Source organism: Falco rusticolus, chromosome 2 (genome assembly GCF_015220075.1).
Source record: "Falco rusticolus isolate bFalRus1 chromosome 2, bFalRus1.pri, whole genome shotgun sequence".
NCBI classification, from domain to species: domain Eukaryota; kingdom Metazoa; phylum Chordata; class Aves; order Falconiformes; family Falconidae; genus Falco; species Falco rusticolus.
The window spans coordinates 72,571,640-72,597,247 of NC_051188.1; the positions used below are offsets into that span (position 1 = coordinate 72,571,640).

The 25,608-nt window shown below is 41.5% G+C and overlaps 1 protein-coding gene across 3 annotated transcripts in view; it reads right to left on the reverse strand.

Annotated features, from left to right (window-relative positions):
- Positions 1-25,608, reverse strand: part of SLC9A7 (solute carrier family 9 member A7) — an 81,077-nt gene that overhangs the window by 15,803 nt on the left and 39,666 nt on the right. The window contains exons 8-15 of one of the 3 annotated variants that reach the window (XM_037376513.1): positions 22,487-22,592; positions 22,042-22,130; positions 21,817-21,930; positions 19,075-19,186; positions 17,591-17,744; positions 10,572-10,631; positions 5,618-5,681; positions 3,003-3,085 (exon numbers count right to left, since the gene is read on the reverse strand). In XM_037376513.1, the coding sequence (XP_037232410.1) occupies positions 3,003-3,085; positions 5,618-5,681; positions 10,572-10,631; positions 17,591-17,744; positions 19,075-19,186; positions 21,817-21,930; positions 22,042-22,130; positions 22,487-22,592 (782 nt within the window). The remainder of the gene's footprint in view (positions 1-3,002; positions 3,086-5,617; positions 5,682-10,571; positions 10,632-17,590; positions 17,745-19,074; positions 19,187-21,816; positions 21,931-22,041; positions 22,131-22,486; positions 22,593-25,608) is intronic. The other 2 variants (XM_037376514.1, XM_037376515.1) reach the window with 2 other exon arrangements.

Consider the following 25,608-nt stretch of genomic DNA (forward strand, 5'->3'; position numbering starts at 1 on the left):
TTGCAAAGTAGAGATAACTGGGTGAAATACCTACGTGGCTCAACACAAGGAAATAAAGAAACACCGTCCATCCAACGTCTTCAAAGCAATGCAGCCACTTGAACTCCTAGCTGGTCACTGAGCCAGAGATGCGACCACAGATCTTACTCTGGTAAGGCTCGGACACCTCTGCGCAGTGCACACACACATACCATGCAGAGCCTCAGAAAGGCAAAGGGAAAACTGCATGGCAAGAACCACATAACACAGTGTGGAAGGAAAGCAATACTGCCTACATTGCACTGGGGCGGCACAGGGTGGGAAAGGAAGGTACCTTTACACTTCTTTTCATAGGTCTGCCCCCAGTTAAATCCGTATTTGTTCGTACTAGTACTCTAGACCGATGGTATGCCTGAGGAAATAAATACTCAGGAGTCAAAAAAGGTGTCCCCGCTATAGAGCAAGGTGCTGATCTTGACTGGCACAAGAACAGAGCTCAGGAGGAGAGTGCTAAGACTTCCAAATATTGTCTGAAATCACCACCACAGGCTTTTGGTTGGGTTCTATTTGTTTTATTATTTTTTTTTTAAAGTCAGTCTAATTATTTTAAATGTAAATACATATTGCAGGTATTCTAGTTACTTTTTTAGTCCTCTAAGCATAGAGAGAATCAAGTCCATTTGTGCATGTATCAGTTTCCCTGATCATCTCAACAGGTCAAGGTGCTTAGGGTGAAGAGGGGGTTAAAAAAGGGGCTGTTTTAGCAGAGATGTATCCCTCCCCTTTAGCAGGGCCTGGAGCAGAGTGTTTACTTGAATATATAATGGTATGATTATGCCACTGCAGAGTTATGTTTCCTCCTTCCCTCCTCCAGTAACAGTGCAGCTACACCCAGTTCTGGAGAGAAATAAACTTCGTCCTCATGTTAACCTACCAGCCTCCACATTGCCCTGTGGCAGACAGGCATGCAGTAACTCGGTCATAATAAAACAAACCCAGTAAAAGGCATCTGGTGCTTCATCAAAGTTGCAGTTTTCTTTGTGTTTAACAATTGTGGGGGAACCCAGGGAACAGCCCATGACATTAAATGAACTCTGCGTTCCACAGGAATGAAGTTCCCAGTTATCCAACCACACAGAGCTCTGCAGGCAATAGCCAGCGTTGGAGCACACTGCCGAGTGCATCATACTTGCATCTTTTTCAAGTTCCCTTGCAAAGAGTGAATTTTGAGACAATCTGCCTTTCTACCCACAAACCAAGTGAATGCATCAGCAAAAACTATTGTGACTTTTAGCCATGGGTATAGAGGTGGCAATTGTAAAGATGATCCCTTCCATGCAATTTAAGGCCACCCAGCAGATGCTTATCTGAATACCTTCTTGCAACAGGAGCAGACTTTTACTTCTAAGATAGAGTAAGACAGCTCTGCCTCTGGATGTCAGTTTCCTTAGCACAAACTTCACAGAAACCTTCCCCAAAGATTGCTAGTTACCATTGAGAAAGCAAATGCACTGTCGCACCCTTTTACGTTTCCGTGAAACAGCCAATTAAGCTGCAATTTTCAGCTAGCACTCCCCCTGCCCTGGCTGCAGCTGCTGGGGACTGCAGTCATGCTAGCGTCAGCCAAGGGGAAGTCAGCATTGCCAACTGCTCCTTTTCTAATCGGCACATCCCTTTTTTAAAGGCAGGGGAAGAGGATAGCTCTGCTTCTTTCTTGAAAAAGACAGAGAAGAAGCCATCAGCGACGGCCAGATCCTTCCGTGCTCTTACCACAGAAGTATGGGGGGTTTTTTAAATAAAAAAAAGTTGGCCTCAATACACTTTGACACCAGCTACTACAACTCAAAGGGTTAACCTGAAATTACTACCATTTATGAATATTTAAACTAGCACATACACTCCCTTCTGGGCTTTGGCCCAACACTACTGCTTCTGAAAGAATCAGTCACTAAAGATCTTGTCCTGAACGGGCAAGTGCTAGTAGGATCCCGATGCTTTCAACACTATACCTGGGCTTCCCTGGGTGGGAAATCTCGATGCACGAGGCATGGAAGGAAACTACTGTGCTCCAGTCAGGCCAGAGATCTCTCACCAACCAACAGCCAAGACCCCAGTGAAAAGGCTCACTGCTCAGATACAAGCTGCAAAAGATTAAGGCCCTGTCGCAGGTATTGAAGTATGTTTAACTGCCTCAGAAACTACTCGGAAACGAGAACTGAAACTTCTTTGAATTTGGGGGTATAAGTAGCTTGCCATAGCCACAGGATCACCTATGGCTTTTTCCACTAAGTGAGTGTAAACTGTTAAGGAGGGGCAACTGTATGATATACTGATTAAGAATATGCTAATTAGATTTAAAAAACAAGCATGAAAGACAGGACAGCTACATAAAAATTGCCTAGAATCTCAAGCAAAGCTATATACATAGTATAATAGCAGCTTCAGCAAGGTTGTACAGGACTATATATACATATACACACACACAAGGACACTCTCTGCTTTAACGCCCATAGGAAGTTCTGGGTGTACTGAAGGGAATAAGCTGGACGACATGTAGATTTTTAGTTCCAGAACTTCCTGTGTCAGCAATGGATTTCCAAACAGGACTTCATCACAAAAGCAGATGGCTCTTCAGGGCAACGAGCTGGGGCTTAGACATGTACAATGAACTGGAAAACCAGTTTGTGCTATAAGCATCAGCGAAGATGAGAACAGATTAATGCAACAAATCAAAGGATCTGAAATAATTAATTGGCTGTCTTACTGTTTAGGAAGGAACTTCAGCTCCTAGAACTGACTGCCTTCTTTCCTCCAGCAAGTGTGACATACCGTGCATTAGAGAAAAGAAATGTCTGTCTTGTGAGTCAGCAAGTTGAAGCTTCAGTTCTGTGCCTTGAACATGTTAAATACTTGATCTGTCTCCTGTCTGACTCTCTCAAATGCTTAAGGCATATGGGTACATGGAAAGGAAAAAAAGTGAACATTTCATTCCTTGAAGCTAGGCTGTGTTTTCAAAAGGATACTTATGGTCAAAGCTATACCATAGCCTGAAGAGCCAAGCACTTTCCTGCTTTGTTCTGTTCCTTCTTTCAGAATCCGGGCCATCCTAAAAATAAAATAAAAACATATTAAATTGTTTCATGCAGAAAAAAAACCCTAGATCATACATTCCAACCATTCATGTTATAATCTCCTGTCCAAACAAGCCAAATTACTTCAATACTGCACTTAGACTGCAGAAGAAAGCTATTTAGAGACATGCTTATACTGAGAAAGTTACTTTCCCTAGAAAGACCAGAAATGACTGCAGAGAATTTTAGGCTCTCTTCATTGTCCTCAAGTTACCTTAACAAGCCCTCTACCACTACGTTGCCTTGAGTCTGAAAGCTTATTGCACGGTTAATGCAGTAACAGATATATAAGTAAGTCCAAAACTGACAAATAAGCCTCATTGATGTCTCATCCCCATCCCCCTCCCCAAATAAATGAGCTGGAATAGTCCAGATTTGATTCCTAGTCATTGCTTGGTTGGCTCCTTTAACTCTAGGTCTATTTGATGTTCTTTCCTTAAGCCTATCACTTCCTTGGACGAACAAGGGAATTTACCATGCCTGATCAACTTGCACAAATCTGATGAAATCTATCACATTTAAAAGAAACATGCTTAACAGCAAATCCATATAAAAATCACAACTGATGAAGGTCATGCAAACTTCATAAGTGCTAGATCAACCTCAGAAGTGCTAACAGCATTAAATATAATCCCTTTACTAGCTGTGCTGCAAGCCATGGCACCAGCTGGTCTGCAGCTGCATTTGTTTTTACTTTTGTTACTGTTTTGGGTTTGATTTTTTTTTTTTTTTTTTTGGCCACAGACCAACAGCTAAACACAGGAAAACAGATGAAGTGAGAATGCCTCATATGAATCATCTTCCAAACTACTGGAAAAGAACAAGACAGGATTGCCCTGTGTACTTCTGATTTGCACGAAATCCAGGATCCACCAAGAGTTAAAGCCTAGTACATTTTCAGCTCCCTCCCCATCCCAAATGATATATTTTCTTTAACTGTGACTTGCTGCTAATCTTGGCTTGCTGAAAGAAAGAGGAATCCAAAGGGAACAGAGTAATGGACTCCATAAGGAATGCAACGCACAGCTAAAGAGAGAAACAAATGGGTAAGTGCTTTATGTTTACATGGGAAAAAACCAAACAAGATATTTCCACCCAGACACTGAATGAGAACAGAATACCCATGCTCTGTTTCTCATTAGAGCAATTCCTCAAATCCTGACAAGTTCAGCCTGAACTGGCCAAAGCCATATTACTGCGATACCGCTTCTTAACCTTGGTTTTATGCAGTAACTGTGGCCTTCATTGTAAAACGTGTTTTGAGGCCTGGCTTCTTGCTTCCAGATAGCTACTAAACCAGGTTCACCTTTTTTGGTACCCAGACCCACCATTTCAGAATCTGTTTTGCATGCTAGACACAGGCTTCTACAAAGAACACAGAGAAGCCTAATGAAGTTTCTGCAATGAAAGAGGTCCTTCCTGAGCAAGCAACTCTTACCTGTACAACCTGTGACTGAAACAAAAGACAAGGTAGGAGAAACCACTAATAAGAAATCTCATTCCAAATACAGCAAGCATCGCATGCTCATATCTGTGACCAGACTGAACACCAGCATCATACAACCTGAGGTGTACAAAGCAGAGTTCACACACTTCTGCACCCGTAAGCATCCTCTGGGTCCAAAGTCATCCATCTTTCCTGTCATTCAACTTTCTCTAGCAGGTTCCTACATAAGCAACCAGTTGTGCTACTGAACAATTAGTGCCAAGCGGTACCCTGGGAGACTGAAAACGAAGGCCTGGGCAGAAGAAGCTCCCAGTTAAACCCCAGGGCATGTTGGTTTTTCTCCCCAGACCTTTCGCTCCTCCTGTAAATTCACTCAAATTTATAGATGAGGAAACCTGAAACTTCTGCTAGCAACCAGATTCTTTCAATAGCATTGTTTGCCAATAGCATATTGCAGAGGAAAAAGTCAACTCTTGGGTTGTTACTGATGCATAGAATGCTGCACTAAAGATTCACAGCACAGTTTGCTGAAAATAAATGACAAATTTCCAGTGCTCCTTTGCCTCATACAGGTAGTAGGAAGTACAGGCAAGACCCAGCTGGGTTGTGGTATGGTACACAGCAGCTGAAATCAGATTAGCAAACTTAATATTTGATTCTAAGCAAGTCCAAGGGCCAAAATTTGGTATTAATTATTGAACAGAAGCTAAGAAGATTATCTATAGGTCAGTCTTGGGGAAGACTGTTTATGCTGTAGTATGTTAAAAGCAAGCATATTGGGTGGGTGAGGGAAGAGGAAAGCACATTGTTAAACAGAGTGTATTAGTAAATTTGGGAAGGTTTTTGATGCCTTATATACATACATAGAAAAATTTGAATGCTGCAGCATTACACCCAACACCACAGAATATTCAAGTAGCGCCTACCGAAAAACAAAGTAAAATGTATTACTGACTTGCCAGCTAGGAGAGAAAGGTTTTACCCGTGCATGTAGCTTCTGTGGTTCTTTACTGTCTCGGTTATAAGATCAGCCTAATAGAGAAGTTACGTCATTACTTACTCCTTGTAAGACTTGAAAGCTGTCATTAGTAGGTGGAGGATCCTGATCTGGGTCAACTCCAACCCTACAGAAACATTAGGAAAACAAAGCAAGTGGTGTTACTGAGGGTGGCAAATACTGTAAGTTCAGCAGAATGCATTTTGAAAGCACTTTAAGCACCCAGCAAAGCTGCATTCAGAAAGATTATAAGAATAGTTTGAGGAAGAGCTGTCCATTATTCCCCTGCAGTTACATAGTTATAAACCAGATACTTTTTCACTCAAGCAGCAACTACCTGTAGATAACAGCTTTAACTCCATCTCAGCATCAACTTTAACTGCTTACCTTTATTGCCAATTCTTTTAGGACACTGGCAAATACTATTTTTGGCTTAGAAGGTGAACTGTGGGTGACATCCTCTTCAATGGAGAACATCCCTCATGTCCAGCAGCAAGAAACCACATACTAAGGATAAGCCCAGCCTAAATATTTGACACAGCAAATAACTTAGCTGCCAGACAGGCCTGAGAATAGCTCAAATACATGATTTTAGAAAGCCACACACACACCCCCAAGTTTTAATGCACTGTGTGAAGCAACAAAAATACTTTATAAAGACTCATAATATTAGTTTGCTGCAAGTTTCATTCACCTAAGACAACACAGCCACAGTGGATTAACTCAAGGTCTGTCTAGTCCAGCCTCCCACCTGAGGGAGGGTCTGTATAATGAGACTGTTGATGTGTACAGAATAATATGTTAATGAGAAACTGTCTACTGGCTTTTGCATAATTAGCAAGCATCTTATTACTGAATCAGCCTTTCACATAGTGCTCCTGTCCAAGATGGGTATTTAATCTTTGTAATTATGTTCAGGTTTTTCTGGTCTATTTGTTAAGGTTGCACCTGTCTAGTTTTAATCTTACTCATGCCTTAATCTGTGCTCCCTCGTAGAACTCAGGCCTCCAGCCTCAAATGTTAGGTAAGATTGTGAGTCTCAAACATGTTATGTTTCCATCCTACCATGTTGCATAATGAGTGTAGGAAAACGCAAGCACTAACAAAAACATACTGTCTGAAGTAGCTAACTTCTTAATTTCCCCTGTCTTGGAGGGGACCAAGCTGGTTAAATGCAATTTCTTTGTCACTTAGACTTCGTGTCAGCTATTTCTAGCCACAGTGCTTATGCAACATCCCTGAGGATTACAAGAAACCAACAGAACCTTGCTGGTAAGACCACACCATTTGTGTACCCCAGGAACACATGCTTGTATAAGGCAAGCGGTGATCTAGACATGATTAAACTAAAAGGGAACACCTTCAAATGACTTCCAGGGCAGCATTTTCTATTTTTAATTGAATAACAGAAGAAGAAAAGTTGGCATTGAACTGAAGTTTTCAGTCATCCTTGTGGACTCACAGCCAATCCAAGGCCTCACGTGACTGAATGTAGTTCAGGGAAAATCCAGAAGGCCATTCCAAGACAGCCCATAGTAGCCTTATAAAGAGCTAGTGCTGACGCAAAAAAAAAAAAAAAATCAGCTTGGATTTTTTCCTGAGTCTCTCTTCTTTCCTCATCACTTCTTCTTTCCACATAGTCACCCCAACCCTTAGGCACATTTGGCCTGGGAATTCATTGGCACTGACCAGCCTCGAGTCTAAAAGGCTTCACCAGTTTAAGGGACACTGGAGAGACAGGCTGGGTACTGGATTGTAACACATGCTAAAATAAATGCCACAAACAAGTTCTGAAAGGTTACACGGGCTTAGATGTTCCTGGTTAGGCTATCACTAAACAGTGAAGACATGGTAAGAAGGGTTTTCTGCAGACAAACTAGTTATCTAATGAAGCCTCATACAGAAAGCTGACAAGAAACCCACTCAGGAAACCCACTCAGTATGGCAATATAAATTAGATTGTGCATTCCTTTATAAATACACAAAAATAAAAGAGAAAGATTTGTGGCTTTCCAAACTCCAGCTGCATGTTGGGGAGGTTCAATGCACTGTGCAGAGCAAATACACTCACGTTAGCTGTGCAGCTGGCAGTATGAACAGGGAGTTCAAGCAGCTCATTCCAGAAGATGAACATAGCTTACATTCCTCAAATAGTTTCAACTCACTGGGCTACCCATTCACTTTACAGTACGTAAGAAAACCACACAATTCAGAATGTCTCAGCTTTTACTTGACTTCCAAGGTTGTGCATTTGCTTTGGGAGTTTTAACTGCCCTTAAGCAGGGGAAGGGGGCTTAGTGGAGGACCAAAGCAGGATGACTATACAGTTCAGTGAAAAGTCATAGTATATCATAGGCCAGGTATTTGGGTTCATTGTTGTGCTGAAGAGAAAAAGGGAGCTTTTCTATATTAACATGATTCAACATTTGGAAAAAAATTCTTACTACAGACATTTCTTTCAATATTTAAATAGTCCATTGACACAGACTTACCATTTTTTTAAAGTTATTATTCAAATAAATTTATGAGTATTTCTAGTTAATTCTTTTCTATAAATCTTTTTATTAAGTTCATGTTTCAAAGTGTGTTCCCCAGTTCACAGATTAACACAAAATATACTGCTTTTTGAATTCCCACAAGTACTTTCTGTGTCTTTCAACCAGCATACTGTGTATCTTATCCTCACTCCAGCATTAACTGTATAAGAAGCTTTATTTTTTCATAGCAACTCTGCCTGTTTAAGTTTCAAGGTATGTACACCCTGGTCTCATGACAAGTGCCATGTTTTTGCAGGCCCCACCCCCAAATTTATAAGAAAGTTTCATCTTTCGTCACTTGAAACAAAACAATACCAAAACCCAGTCAAGTCTCTTCCAACCTCCTTTATAGTGAAGCACAGAAAACATTTAGTTACTTCACCCTTACTTGCTTCCATAATTAAAAGTACAAGTAAATTGATGCATGTAAGTTTTAAGCATAATTTTTTTCTGGTAGTTAAGAGAAAAAAAAAATCTCACACCTTAAGTACATTTAAAAAGCTTCCCGTAATTTATACGTGCTGTGAATGCCAGTATCAGTTGTCATTTACTTAACCAGTTTTTAAATTAAGAAAAATTATTACTGGATTGATTGACACAGATCCCCTCTCAGAGATCAGAGGCACAGAGAGGGCAGCCTTGCTAACGACTCTGGTGTTTTGCTCAAACCCCCCAGCAGCAAGGCAGGTGAGTGAGCTCTGGTTGAAAAGAGTGTTTTGTTGAGGAGGCACAGCCTATGGGATGGGGACTGAGGGGTACATCAGCTGCGGAACAGCCAAGGCCAGGGCAGTCCAGATGCCAGCAAGCATCTTTGTTTTCCGCTCCATCCTTTCTGAAAGTCCATTGCAGCAGCTGCATGTGGATTTCCTGAGGGGGTACAGTAGCAATTCAAATAAGTAACTCTCAAAAAGCAGATGTCAGATGAGGAATGAGCAGTCTTTCAGCTGTAACAATACATACATATCCCAAAACTTGTGAAAAACCCATCTATTTACTCCATTGGCATCAATTCGGTATTTGATAGATATTTTAATACTTCACTACAGTACAATACTCAGACTTCAGTAATACATTAAGTTCAGCCATCTATTTCAGCTTTAGGAAGGTTACTGGAATCTGTAGACTAGAATATGCTACAGCAAAAATTAATCCAATTTAAGTATATTTCTTCACTCCTTCCTAATTATTTTTTTTCCTCTTTTTAAGGCATAAAAGGCTTTTCATGCTCTAAGAGCTTTGTAATAGCAAAGGGACTACCACTGAGCTACTAACACCCAATATCAAAGCACTATGTTTCTGCTCTTAACTGATTCCTGACCCTCTCGGTCCTTATTCTACAGCTACAACTCCAGCACCACACATAGGAGACCAGTTACTCAGTTTTGATCCCTCAAATGCTAAGCCTATGTATAAATCATTAATATAAACAATGTTGTAGAAAACTGTTGACAAAATGTGGAATGCAAAGTGGAAACTAAACGTACAGAAAGGAATGGTAAAAAAACACCAGATAGAACTACTTCAAGTTTTCCACTATGTTATTTTAAAAATGGGTGGAACCATTTCTTCCAATATTTCAAAACCCCTTCCAAGGCCCTGCAGCACATAAATGACAAGTTACCAGAATACCAGGCTTTAATACATTCCAGCATATGTAATTACTGTGGCAACAGCCAAGAATGACTGTAACAGATAATAGATCTCAGATTCTCCATACAAGCTAATACACTGCATCTCTGGCAAATTTAGTAGTTTGCTGGGAACCTTCTAGTGTGACAGGATACATGAAAAACTTATCATTGCCCCACCCCAAAGAGTTTTCTTTACATAAATGTTCTGTACACTTTATAGGTACATATATATGTATACACACTTACATTCCTCTATAGATGCCAGTTAAGAGATTTCTCTCATATTTTCTTCTTTCTTTATCCATGTATCAGTCCTAGAGACCACCAACCAGAGAAGATTAGGATTCTGGTTTATCCGTGCTCTTATTAGCATCCTCCGACAATGCAACGTGATAACCCTTAGTCTTTAAAATACATCCCCGAAGAAGCTGGGCTAAATAATTTATGAAGTCCCTTCCAACCTGAACAGTTGTATGAAATAACCTCAAGGAATGCTTAAGAATACCTGTGTGATTAAGGATCATAAGATCATATCCATGATTTCTCAGCTTTCAAGTCTTCCCAGGCCAGAGATGCTAGTTTTGCTTCATTAATTACCCCTACACAGAGTTAAAGGATGTGGTGTTTTGTGGGGTTTTTTTAAGCTAAAGACATGATGTGTGATCCACGCTCTCCCAGTTCAGAAGAAGAGAACAGACTCAGAATTGAGGAATGAACATCAACGGCACTCTGTAGAAAAGGAGAAGCAGCAGCAGCATGCCATATTTTAGAAAAAGAGCACACAGTGTTACAAAGATGAAGAAAGCCAAGCACCAGGTTAATTTGCTATCAAGGAAAGCACAGTGTCACCTGAAATACAGCCAGCGGCTTTCACTCATCTCTTCCACCGATGGAACATGGTCACCAACTCTGGTACAGTACAAGAATGCAATGTGAGTAACAAAATGCTCATGAGATGGTAGCTTTACAGAGCTCCCTAGCAAAACAAACCAACAAAAAACACCCTACCCAATCAAAAAAGACAAAGCATACAAGAATAAGAATTGCAAAACAACAATAAAGTGACAAAATTCACAAAAATTAACAGCAGAACTTTATGATCAAGAGATCCAGTGATAGTCTTCATCTGTTCAGATTCAGGCTGGCAAAACACCTGCATTCATGACAGGCTACCTCCCCCAGAAAATTAGATTCAAGAGCTCTCAAGAGAGCTGCTACACACAGACAGAGATGATTTAAGACAATTCCTACCACTTTGGACCTGTACATCACCCAAAAGAGACAAAGTCATTAGAGAAAGTAATCACAAGAAGCTATGCATAGATGAAAAAGACCATCAATAAATGGCTAGTTTCAGAGCAGTCCAAAACAACTGGTAATACATACTAAATCACTCCATTGGTTTAACTAACTGTTTATTAGCTATCTTTAACATAATTGATCTTGAGTCATAGCAAAGCATTTTTACTCCTTACTTTGTCTTTTTCAGTTGTACTTAAAAAAAACCAACAACAAAACACAAGTGAAAGCATGTTTGGTTTCTAATATTTTCCATGTAAATCCCTTTGCAGCTTGTGGGTTTTTTCCCCCTGCTGTTTTTCCACAAAGGCATGCTACATGAACTATATATTCCTTAAGTGAAATAAAAGCCCAGATGCTCAGAAATTCATAGAGGTCTCACTTCACAAAGAGCAGGTGTACACACCCTGATTGCAGGCTGACATCTTGACATACCAAATATTTAAGGTTGCGCTATGAGGAGTATGCACTCATCTAATCCTTGAAGGCAGAGGTAAATACCAGACTTTGGATAGATTTGTTTTGGATTCCTGGTTCAACAGCTCTTCTCCCGTACCAACATACACTCCAGGTCAGAGCGCTTTGCTCCAACACTGCATATGCAGCAAAAACTAAAATTAAAAACCGCCCAATAACTTCCTTTCTATGATTTCTTTCTCTTTGTTGTATCTTTGCCAAGTCAGTATACTGAAGTTTTCCCAGATGTCTAATAAGTGCAGCATTTTTGGAAAATTTTAGCTATTTTGGAAAAGTTCAACTGTTTCTTAGAAGATGGCTAAAGAAGAAAAGCATTACCATCACCATGTTTAAAAAAAAGCATACAAACCCAAATCACTAAAAAAAAAAAACAACCAAACCCCTGGAATTAGGAAAAGTTGTTTCAGGTTGGGTTTAGGATGTCTTTGGGTATTTCTTTACTTGACCTAACTAGATAATGAATCTTGAAACTGCCTGCTGAGGCTTGCCAGAGCATGGCAGTTAAACCCCTATCACCCGTGTGCTCTAGATACATTTCAACACAATTCCTATGGGGTCTGGGCCTTGCCCACACTTTCCCTCTGGTGTGAATTGCTGTGTTTCAGAGCACAAGAACAGAGACAAGGAAACGTCTCCCATGCTTACTTCCAGACATCCACAAGAAGAAGCAATCACTTTCCTACCAAGGGAAAGGCCCAGAGGGGTGAGACTGGAAGTTTGGAGGCTGCACTGCACCTCCATTGGGAGATTAAAGATTGATGATTAGAAACTAGAGACTGAGAAAGAAGGAAGAAGACAGGAGAAACTAGATTGGGGAAGACAACTTGAGAAAACAGCGCAGAAAAAGATCTGGTGAAAGGAAAAACCCCACAATAGAGGGTAAGGGACAGTGCCTTGGCTTTCAAGGGCAGCAGGGAGCAGCTAGAATGCAGTGAAGGATCCAACCTGTGGAATAATGGAAACTGGCTGCAAAACAGAAGGATGTAACCTCCTATCAGACATCCCCCACTCCAGTCCATAACATCACACAAGGCTGGATCCCAGCATCAACGCTTGCCTCCTGCCGCCACAGCACACTGAGGCATGGTATTTATAAAATACACATTTTATTGTTGGACCACCCTGGGTAAGATAGTAGAGTATAACATGAGACTGCCACCAAGCCGTCAGTTTTACAACCATCCCAGATACTTCAGTAGGTCACATAGGAGCTATGTGAAAGTTAGTGTTTGCAGATTTTTCAGTTTGCTCGTTTAAAGAAAAAACCCAATCACTAAATAGAAAACTATTAAAAAGATTGTATTTGCAGAGTCAGACATAAGGCAGTAAATATTTAAGTTGACATTGCCTGTGCAAATGGTAGAAAAATACCTAAAATATTTTAAATTGAAAGATCTAATGCTTTAAGATTTAGAAAAAGGTTGCTAGGTATAACTGAAATTACTTCATTAAAATAAACATGAACTTCCTCATTTGAAACAGACTATGAAGGAAAGGAAGCCATTAATCTACGTGTTGCTTCACTCAATGTGAAAAGAACCAGGTCAATAACCTCTAATGAAAAAAGGAAAAAAACATTATTTTGCAATACAAATGCCAGGAGTTCCCTTTTTTCCTGAGAAAGATAAATGAAATAGTAAGTCAGTTACTTTTCTGAAAAGAGGAACTTTGCCAGCGGTTTTGATTTACAGGGCTCCCGAGTTTGCTGAAATTGTTAAAACTTGAGACAGGAAATTGTTTCTTTATTTTAGTCTCAAAGGATGAGACTATATTTTTAATATCCAAGTCATGCCCTAGTTTTTAAGGAAAAAAACAAAACCCTATTGCTAGAAAAGTGTAACTGTTTACCACTCACATGCTTGGGTATGTCTCACTGATAGACAGCAAAGAAATTCAAACACATGATGTTGTGGTTTTAGCTCCAGTTTCTGGTGTTGATTTTTAATTTGCTCAACATCAAGTGGCAGAAACCAAAAAGCATCTAAAGACCTCATTATTTTTTCGTTGGATTTTGCTGTCATGACTTTACTTTCCCAACCAGTTGAGCAGTAAACTGAAGTTAAGATTCTGCTACAAACCATAGATCCTCTGCTTAGCTGTACATTTAAGCCTGATCAGTGGACCCTGGTACACTGGTAACATACCTTATCTGGAAAGATATCTGCTCTTCTGATTACCAAAGATGTTCAAAATAGAGCAAGGAGGGGCAGCTTGCATTTTTGCCTATTTTCCTCCTTATATTGCTTTCTACTTTACCAGAGCTTAATTTTCATGTTAGCCTCTCCATTCCTCACCTACTTACAACACATTTCACATCATGAGAGAAGTTCTTTACTTCCCAGAAGTAAAGAACAAAGCACGCATCCCATTGCTATGTAATTAATGGTGCAGCCAGAGGCAAAGGCACATGCAAAGCAACTCTGGGTTTCCGTAGGCATTGCCCCCTGCATGCACACAACTGCCTCCCCATCAACGTAGCGGTATCAAGCCAGCTGAAAGTTTGAAAGTCAGCTCTCTGGTACTGTTCTATTTCAGTTGTGCAGGCACTACCTTAAATAAAACACCTTGGTGTTGACATCTGTCTTAGCTCCTCTGACTTGCCCAGTACAACAGACATGCACCTGCAGTTCCTGGGGAAGAAGCTCAGCCCACCACAGCCCACAGGAACTATTGAAGGGGCCACCCAGAACCCCACTGATGGGCAGACCAGCACCCACAGGATTACAGTAACCCTACACCGCCACACAATGACCAGGCAAGCTAAACCACCCTAAAGGGTCAGTCAGCCTGGTCAACTCCTTGTTAAAATAGGCCCTTGTTTTCTCCTCACCTTCACACTGCAGCAAGGCCACCTACTTCATGAGGGCTTTGCAATGGCTGACAGGCTTTCCATCTTTCCTTCCACAAAGGCCAAAGTCAACCAGGATACAACTGGTGTTAACTTCACACCAGAACTGGACTTTTAGGAGCCCACACAAATCCTGACATTTAAGCCCACACCTAAATGGCATTAGTTTCCTATGTCCCTTCACTTTACACAGGAAGCAAACACCTTTTATCTTTTAATCTTTTCTGCTAAACAATCCTGTATAGGACCATTACTTATTTCCAGCCTCTTGCAATTTAACTTAATGGGCAGGTGCCAAGGCTCAGAAAGCATGCCAGGCCACCCCAGGCACAAGCTACCTACTGCACAGCCTCAGTACTGCATTAGCACTACACAGTGCTGCTGAACAAGGCACTGAGGCAGCATCTCATCCTCATCTCCTCCTGCCTACCTCTTCCACGAGGTATCAAGCGATGGAAAAGATAAAGCAGCATATTTCTAAAATTCAGCTGGAAACTAATTTGTTCCTTTCTTAAATCTGCAAGGTCAGACAGGACTTCTCGCTTTCCAGCTGAAAGGGCTCAATCACCGAGGGTCCTTCCAGCGCCGTTTCTAGTTCTCCATCAGCTGCACACAGCTGCCACCTCCTGGCACAAATCTGATTCCATGTGGTCTCAAAAGCGCCGTCTCCATCATTAACAGAGCAGTGCTTATCTAGGCAGCTGCAGGCAGACCCATGCAGTTCTCTAAAATGCTTCCTGTGTAGAGTTCCCTTGTTCACTTAATAGGGAAGTTAACCATTTATTTTCTGCCAACCATCCCAAACAAATGACAGTTAGAATTACTGCTTACCAGCAAGGGTGGGTAAGTCTCCCCAAAAACTACAGCTGAACACTCAAAACTATGGTTTGGCCAACTGCCTTTTGGCAGCTACTGCTCTAAGAATGGTATCATAGGCTTTCCAGCTGTTGGGTCTTGTTGGTTACTAATGATTTTTGCAAGTATAGCGCACCCGAAGGGCAGGCCTGGAATGGATATGGTGTTAGCTGTTCAGGAGAAACTGAGCCAGGCTCCTGGAATCTCATTACTGAACCACATATAGTCCTGCTAAAGGAGTAAGTGCATATTCTTGGATGCTTCCATAAACTGCTTCCTAGGCTCAACGCAGGGGGGAAAGCTGTTACCTCAGAGCTATTTTCCAGTTGGTCAGGAGCTGGACCACATGCTGAAGTTCAGTCCTGTCCTACTGCTGACGATTTAAAGAGCCCTGTGGCAGAGGTAATGGTTGATCACACTCAGAAGCTGCCTTCTGATACAGGCAGACTGAACACAGCTCCTCTTCACTTAGCAGCACATCCTGTCCATGGCTGAACGACAAGATTTGAAAGAAACACCCAGCTATACTCCCTCAACAGCAGAGGTGCAGGCAGCAGGCTCAGGATGCCAGCACCTATGCTGAGACCTGTCGGAGTCAGTTGTGAATACCTGGTTGCAGCCACGCTTTGGAAGATGCTTTGGAAACCACTCAAGGGGAGATCAGACAAGGGGTATCCTCACATCAGCCATCAGAGAGGCTGCAGGCAGATCTTGGCATACTTCATTCAGCCATTGCAAGCAGTCTGCAAGCAGCATTTTCACTGCTGGCCTGAACTCATCTCCCACTCCCTGGCACCCCACACCTTAGACAGTCTGTGCATACTGCCAGTTATGCAGACACTGTGCCTGCCCTGCTTGCAGAGGTGTATTAGTACAGTTGCTCCTTGTATACCACCATCAGACAGAAATCTTCTTTTGTCAGAGGTGCCAAATGAAAAGCTGCACATGGCACTGATTCCAAGTATGTTTTTAAAATTGCTACACAGCTGTCACATGGGAAAAGAAACGGTCAGGCTGAGCTTAGGAATATCATTAGCATGTGGCATCCCACAATCATTAATGACAACTGCACTAGAATTGGTTTTGTTGTTGACTTTACACTAGGTATTGCATTACCTTTTGTTAGCAACATGAACCCTCAGAAAGCCCGACTACATGGAAGTGATGCTTCTTTCTGGTGTGCTAGCCAAACACCTGGAACTTGCATTTAAAGACAGTTTTAAAGGACAGGAATGGATTCATTTGGCACCAGAAAAAGAAACTGTGATTTCCCAATATTTGCTGTTAGTCAGACCTGAGATACTGTAAATCACTGCTGAAATACCTGTCTCCAGCTGGAAGCATGCTACCTTCAATGAGAAAGGTTCACAAGCACTTCTGGGAGTCTTGTGTTTGGGGGTTTGTTTTTTTTTTTTTTGCTAACCTAGAAAGCACCTGCTACCAGTTGCCACATGCAATTCACTCAGGTTTTCCAAAAGCAGCCCCAGTCCCTAAGAATGATTAGTTCTTCCAAAGACCGAAACTGGTTTTTCCCCAAGATTGTTTTCTCCTATCCTACCACAAGACAACGGGGTACAAATTCTGGTTAGCTCATTTAGAAAGCAAGATATAGTAAGCTTTCAAATGTCAAAAAGCATAAATAATTTACATATGAAATCCACACTGAAAAATTTGTACAGCATGTATTGTTTTAATTCCATTCTCTTTACATTTCCTCCCCCAGCTGCCAGAACTTTCACGGAATGATAACCTATGTGGTCTTTAACAATGATTCATGATTCTCTAGCACTTCTGTTGATAAGCATCCTCAAATATGAATGAATGCATTGCAGACCAAAAGAACCAAGTATTGGCCAGAATTTAGAGGCAAACTTGTTTTCACAGGTCTCCTCAAAACAAGAGAAAACACACCCAGAAGACTAGCAGGATCCCATTCATCCCGGTTGTTTAGACAACATCTCTCCAAACCTGATGTTTAAAGTGCATTCCGTTTAGCACCACCAAGGACTTCATTTAACTTAAACATAACAGGGCCATTACCAAGAGCCAAAAGACAGAGAAATGTCTTAGCATAGGAAGAAAAGTTTATATGTAACTAGATAAATGAATTATTTTCTTTCAAAATAGGCCACACTCTTCCATATCCTACTGGGCTGACAAGGACCTAGATACCTCCTTGCAGCATGTCAGAGAACTTTAGGCTGAATCCCAGCAGCATCAGTACCTTTTCTTCACCAGCCTGCACTAGCACCTTTCTCTATAAAACATACTGTTCTAAATACCTAGAACACCTCTAGCAAGCATCAAACAAGTTCTGTAGGACTATGCCTGAACAGCACAGTCGCCATTTGAAAAGTGACGTTTCCCCAGAACACAGTTGCATACTGACCTGATGTTCAGCCATGACAGCATGGGAGTTGTACCTCCACCAACAATCCACACAGTGAAAAAGACAATGAGAAGGGTTGTTGAGAACATCATTTGATGTGAGTAGGTAGCAGTATCTCGTATAGCCAGAGCAAATGCCATGGCTCCCCTGAGACCTATGCAAAATAATGAAATAGCAGAGCTTCAGAAGTGCAACCGCAATAACACAGCATCTTTCCTTGCTCCCTCCCTGCCACACACACAGAAAGTGACAGACAGAAAGCACTGAGCTCTGGCAAATTTAAGTTCCCTCACTTTCCCTGATAAATTATGCCCTGGGATGATTTAGAATGTAATTTGCCCTGGGAGTTTTCTGTAACTTACGGAATCCACACCTGCTAAGAAAAAGCATAAGTACTTCCAGAAACTAACAGGAAATAAATGTAGAAACAAACAAGTTATAGACAACAGCAAAACATATGGAGATCAAGCAGCTCTCTGAATCCAAATGAAAACACACACTTTTCCAGTTGGTTCCAAGTTCTTGAAGTTTTATCAGCTGGGAAAATATTCTAGTTAATAACATGTTCACATGCAGACTGTATTTCCCCCCTCCCCTGCTCTTGATTATGAAAATCCACCAGCAAGGACAAGCCATGACATTTGGCCATCTGCAGACTTCTTAAGCAGGGGAAATCACAGGATGGTTAAGGTTGGAAGGGACCTGTAGAGGTCATCTGGTCCAACTCCCCTGCTCAAGCAGGTTCACCTGGAGTAGGTTGCCCAGGACCATGTCCAGATGGCTTTTGAGTATCTCCAAGGATGGAGATGCCACAGCCTGTCTGGGCAACCTGTGCCAGTGCTTTGACACAGTAAAAAGTATTTTCTGATGTTCAGAAGGAACCTCCTGTGTTTCAGTTTGTGCCCACTGCCCCTGTCACTGAGCACCACTGGAAAGAGCCTGGCTCCCTCTTCTTTACACCCTCTTGTGTATAGAGGCATCCCTGGCACTTCTTGAGGATGCACACTCTATTATTTGCTTTAAATGACAAACTTAAATTATCTGTGTGACAGAAATCATAAGGAAGTTTAAGTCAAATACCTCACTTTCTCAACTAAGTGGGAGAGGGCATCCATAAATACATATCTGTTTTCTCAGCAGTTATCTTTTCTGCATGACATGTATGCCATCTCAGCCAGAAATAACCTTCTGGAGGAGATACATCCCAATTCCCCCATCCCCTTCAGATGCACATCAAATGAAAATACTCTATTCCCAACATGAGGTGACTGCTTGCTGCCAGCAGCTGGCATTTCAAGATATTACTCTTCCATGACATGACACACTTTCCATGAAGGTTGAAAGATCCGTGATGGTATGCTGCAATGACCATTAAGTCTTCTATTCAGGATGCATGGTCGTGGGTTATAAAAGCAGAAGGCAGTACTATAAATTGCTTATAAGTTAAAAATAATATTTGCTTTTCCAAACATTTTTGCTTTTACCTGAAAACATCATCATGTGCTGAAAGTTCCAGCTGATCTTATGCCTTCTGCCTAGATTCAACAAGAATGAGAGAGGATAGATGTGTGCAGCTCTGCCCAAAAAGATTGCAATCTGTTCACAGCTGAGGGTTAAGGATTACACATTCCTGAGGTATGCACCCTTGAGTACCTGGCTCTGACACCAAGCTTCTGTTTTAGTGAGAGGTTTACATCATGATACCAAGTGTTCTTGTTATCCCTGTCTACATAAAACAGACTTTCACCAGTTATGTGCCTACAAAGTTCATTGCACAGAATGCAGATTTTAACTAATGTAACCAAGTTTTTATAATGCACATATCAATTGCAAAAATGAAGATGACTTTACTTCACAAATTCACTTTAAACAACTATCACCACCCCCATTTGATTACGTGTTTCAAACCAACAGAAATGCAGTCCTACGTACAGAAGGAAAACAAACATAAGACCAGCAAGTAGCCTCTCCATTATAGCTGCTGCAGAGGCAAACTCTCCTACTGGCTGGCAAGCACTACAGAGTACAGAGTTACTAAGATGATAAATCCAAAAAACACTTGTGAACACTAGAATGAAGTTCAAAAAAGCAGTAAAAGAGTACTGCAGAAACTCATTACAGTAGGTGCTGAGCTCCTTCCCTCCCTTACTGTAGTGTAAAACATTCCGTGGTTCCAGTGAAGAACAAGCAAGCTGAATACACCCTCCATCACCTAAGGAACACTTGGGGACAAACCAGAGTGATGTGCTGAAATCCTATAGAACACCAACACAACCAGAAGCCCACCAAACACTGAACGTTTGCTGCTGGGATAACATCATCAGAAGAATGAAATAGCTCTCTTATGGAAAAGGAATAAAACCACTTAAGAGCTCTAGACACCACTGGGTTGTTGCCATAACTAAAGCAATACTGTCTGCAGGAAATTATGTCTCTAGGAGATTAAGATTTCTTTTATTACTATGAACAAAAAGCTTTGTGTAATTACTCCAAACAACTTTTATAGCAGTCCTTTTGAGGACTGCAGAACTCAGACATCAGAAGCCATATCATGTGTGATGATACACGACCAACATATGCAAGATTTTGTCAATGATGCTGAGGCTTTAGCTCTGCCATTGCAGTCCAACCTTCCTCTTTCAACAGCTAATGGTGCCTCTAAATTTCACCACCACAAGGTGTTAATGGGGACAGTAGCTGTCGAGGCAAAACGTGGATGCCAGTACTAGCTGCCCACCTCACAAAGGCAGAAAGACACTCAAGAGGCAACAGAGGTTAAGTGCAGTGGTAGAAAAAGGTGTGGAAAGTGTAATAAAAGATAGGTGGGTAGGAAGAGAAAGGAACAAAGTAAATACTGAAAAACAAACCTAAGACAAATAGCATAACCTGTGACAAGATGGAAGGCCACAGTAAAGATGAAAAATTACTATGCTTAGCATACAAGATGAACTATTCTGTTCCTGTCTTTATCCAGTAGCTGCAGGGCTCTAGAGCATTTTTTAGGTCAGAAGAACGGACATAGAGACACAGTACAAAATTCATTACTATTTCAGAAAAAACTAAATGACCAAATGAAAAATCAAGACAAATGTGATAAATCTCTAGAAGTAGTACAGAGATGAGAGAAAACAGTAGAAAGAAGGAGAGAAAAGAAGTACATTCCAGATTAGGCCATCTTTGTACGTCCTTTCACTGGGTTGTTTTATCTCCACTGCCAATAGCCCTACTCCTCTCCTGCAGCAGGCAGAGAGAAATCAAGACTGGAAGATGAGTTCCCATTGCTTCATGCACCCTTAATTGCTCTGAAGTTTCAAGCAGCCAGGAATATAGTGAATAAATAGTTACATAAGCCATTTCAACAGAGGCAGTGTGCAGAGAAGAGTCAAGTGATTCCTAGCTTACATGAGTGCGACTACTACAAAAGTGTTCAAGTTCTGGGGCATTAGAGAGCCAGGTACCAAGTCAGCCAGGAACAAGGGAACTGGATGCCCATCTCCAACAGCAGCACCTTGCAGTAGCGTGTACCCTTCATGTCACGGTCTAGCACTACAGCTCAGTTCTCCCATCACCTGTGATCCTGACCTCTACACCTTTGGGGCATTGCTCAAAGACCATCTCTTCACCCACAATCCTCTTTATTTACTTGAAGTTTGTTTGCTTACTTCAAGGGGGATCGTTAGAAGCAAAGAGAAAAACTGATCCTTTTCTAAGCCTCCAAAGAATAGAAGAGCAACACAAGTGCTGCTGGCTGTCAATAGCCAAGACATACAGTAAAGCACATTAATTTATTTATCTATTGAAATTATAAGATTTCTAGCACTTGCTCAGGTACAGAGGGAACAACTGTGCAGCACAGAGGCTTTAGGGCAGGGGTCCTCAAACTTTTTAACCAGGGGGCCAGCGCACGGATGCAGTGGCAGGCAGCCATCTGCAGCTGCTTGGTTTCCCGCCCCCCTGCTGGGGGGTTGGGGGGTCTGTAAATACCGGGGGCCAGATTGAGGACCCTGGGGGGCCGTATCCAGCCCGCAGGCCATAGTTTGAGGACCCCTGCTTTAGGGCTTTGATGTAAGGGAAAAGCAAAGATTGTTCTCAAAATAATTGCACCTGCAAGGCATCAGGGTAACTCAGATCAGCCACCGTCCTCTATTTGGTAAAGCCAACAGAAGCCACAAGTTTTCAGGCACATTAGTTAATAAAGAAACCTCACACAAAGCAAAAAAGGATACGAAAGCTCCAATGATGAAAACTGGGCTGAATATGTGTTTCTGGAAAGTAAACAATGCCAAACCCATATAAGAAAATATGAAGTTCTCAGCCAGGAAGTGCAATACCTCAAAGAGCTAGGGAGAAAACAATCACATGTTAAAGGCCAAGCAAAAAGATGCTTTTCAAAAACAATACTATATGAAGTACTACAGCAGTACACTGTGTAAAAGGTGAAAGAGTCTTGCCTGCTTAGTGCGACTTCTCGATTCAACTGACAAGTTATTGTAGGTATAATGCGCCTGGGTAATTCCACAGAAGAGGACAGCAACCACACCTGTGAACAAAACCACATGTAAAAATCAGCCCGTTTACTGTGTGAGCTCAACATATTTTCCCTTCCCAAGATCTATTATATTTACACATTATCCTTAACTTTGAGATTCTATGAACCTTATTTTCAAGTGCGTTAGATTCCAGGTTGGGGAGGTGGTGTTTGAATCAAAACCACTGGTCTTAAAAGCCTTTGTTACACAGTGAGCTGCACCTTCAGTGACATTGTACGGAATGTAAAAAAAGCTTTAAGTACCAACATCATGTTTCTCATAGTAAAGTTTCTATGAGAAAGTGGAAAAATGGCTGCTAAGATGGACAGGACTTCTGTCTCCGTGTGCTTGAATCCCAATAACTCACCAGTAAATCCACAAGCTTCTGCAAGCAAGAAAGTGCTCCAGGACATCAAGAAGAAGAGAGCCGTTTCCAGCAGGGGGAAGCAGTGCAACTTGGTAAACTTCGTCACGTTAAGTCATTTGTTAAGGGATCAAAAAACAAACCCTTTGGCTTCTCTATACCCAGTATTTATGAAGAACACTTTTATGCGCTAACAACCAATGCTAGATGGAAAACAGAACACTTCTAGTGCTGAAAAACATCAATTCCATCACATCAAGACAAACTTAAGAATCAAGGTCTCCTCTCTCAACAGTCAATTTTGTCTGTTTTTGCTGCATATCCATGGCATAACTGTGGCTCCACCTCTTTGAAGTAATACCTTACTCTATGCCATGTTTTCCTGCAAGTGCCAGCAGGGAAGGGATATATACTTAGTGTTCATTTTAGATTGTGTGTCTTGGTTTTTTCAGGTGTGTGTGGGGGGGGGGGGGGTTGCCCCCCCCCCCCATCCTGCCCCCTCCCAAATAGAGATACCCCCCTCATCTTTGAATAAGTATCAGATACATTCAGAAGCATTTAATACACAGGACTGTTCTTGATTACAGCAACCCTAAGCTGACAGATTTTTTTTGCTCAGATTTGTTGCTCTGTCTTTTTCAGCAAGCGTGTCTGCTTCTCCACTTTTGAGGCAAAAGAAGAATTCTGTCTACAACAAAATATATCTCCTCTACTTGTATTGATGTAAGAGTAAAAGCCAACTCAAAGCAGCTCAGTCTTTCAATGGGAAGAAAAACAGGTTCATCATGCAGAGAGGAGCAAAACTTGAGGAACAAACACACACCAAATTAATAGTTCATACAGCTACTGAAGAAGTAGAACAGATTTCAGTAATATTAAATATAGTACTTCACATACTACAAAAAAGTTGTTAACATACTTATAGAATTTTGGGGTTGGTGGGGTTTTTTTTTCCCCTTATCACTACTCTGGCAGCAGGCAAACACTGAACAGCTCACTGTACCAGAGGTGCAGCTCTTCTAGAAGACACAAAAAGAAACCATGTGCTAACAGTGGTGGAAGAGAGATCCCTGGTCTTTCTGAAAGCTAACAACTAGCAGAGTCTTCTCTGAAATTCAAGTGGGAAGACAGCAAGGACACTTGAAACAGTAAGGTGATAGCACACTCCCCTGGTCACATGAAGGCAATTGGTACTTCAATGGACGCATGAAGGCTGCGCCATCATCCACCATTGCTCTCCATGCGTAACACAGCTGCATCCTGAGCTCTCTGCAGCACTACACAATCTAAAGCTAATGCCAGGACTGCTGCTTGGGGCATCATAGCTCAATATGGGATAGGGATGCTAAAAGCAATGAGCAGCACTGCTTTTTACAGATAGTTCACAGTCCTGGGAGGTCTGGGCCTCACAGCACTCTTGACGGTCTCCAGCAAGCAGCAGTCAGGTAGCCCACAAGTGTTAAACACTTGAGGCAAACAGCTGGCAGCATTCCAGTGGAAGCCTGGTTAGGACAAAGCAATCCTGAGGTCAGCCACCCACTCCACACCTACACCTACGTTTGTTGGCATTCTCTGCTAACTTGCAGGAAGGCAAGGGCTCCAAAACACATACTCCAGCCACACCTTCGGCTGTGACCTTACTTTTTCAGAAGGCTGCCCTCAAAACAAAAGCCCAAACAGTCATTAAAAAAAATATTATTCTCCATGACAGTTGTCAGTACAGCATTTAGAACAGCTGTTAATTTTCCACACAGTCACTTTTCCACATAAAACATCTCTCTTAAAACTTTTAAGGATGTACTGCTACACTCAGCCGAATCCCACCACACCCCCAGACTACTTATATTCTAAGATCCTGCTTCTAAAGTGGCAACATCCACCACAGCAACAATTAGAACCCATCTTCCCACTGGGCACTCAGATAACCCCACCACGAGCTTATCCCAGTGCCTGGCTCAAAAGGCATTCATGGGTGCTTAAGAAACTGGATAGCCACAATCACTGCACAAGAAAGAGGTTGAACCTTGTTCCCTTGAAGTTAGGCAAAGGCCCTCATCAGAACCAGTTCCTCATTTTCAGTTGTTTCCAGCAGCTTTACGAATCAAATCCTTTATTCCCATTGCTGTCATAGGTAGACATAGCAAAACATTTCATTAAATCTGAAATGAAATGCCCATCATTTTGGAGGAAGATGAATGTGAGAGAAAGCTAAGAAAACAGGTTTTATTATTTCATATAACTGACCCAAATTGAAGTGTAATTCAAATTAAATTATTTCTGTTCTCTTAACTTTCTTTCTTTAATCCTTAGACATGGTCTTCTGCTTCACTTCATTTCAACCAGGCAGATTCTGCAATTCAGAAAGAAAATACAAAGTGGTCCAATACCTTAACTGTTACAAAAATAACCACAGATATTGAGGTCAAGACAGCTTGCTGAAAGCCAGAACAAATCCTTGTGTTTTACCTGCATAGATTTGGAAACTAAGTATTCTGTCTGTTTTCAAAGGACAACGCATGACTGCATGAAACCCCTGACTCACAGGCACAGTTATAAGTTCCTCAAAGCTATCGGATTAACAGTCTATTAACTTCACTCATTACTTAAGTTATGGATTCTAATCAGCTATGAAGAGTAAAATCCAAATTTACAGTTTCCTTCTACAGTACTGCATGACATTAAGTATTTTTCCAAAAGAAAATAGTTAAAAATTGTATAATTTGGCGACCCCACCAAAAACCAAAACACCACCACCACACACGAAAACCACCACAGAGGCTGTCTTTTGGGCAGCCTCCTCCCTCCCAGTCTCATATCACCCTCCTAAGCACAAACATTAGAAACAGCAAGAACCAACTGTTGCTTCAGAAGCGTGATTTTACAAAATGGATCTGAATGCATTTCAGCTGTAATTGGTAACCAGCCAGCAAGCCAAAAATCACAGCAACAGCATTTGAGTATCTAGAGCTATGGATGGCCAGTAGCCTAAAAGCCAGATGGAGAATCAGAGTTCTGGGTCACATCTATTGCAGAACAGTGGAACAAGAAGACCAAATATTAAAGCATCAACAGCACATCTTCCCTCTTATACCTGAAGGGTTTCCATTATGCAGACATACCAGACA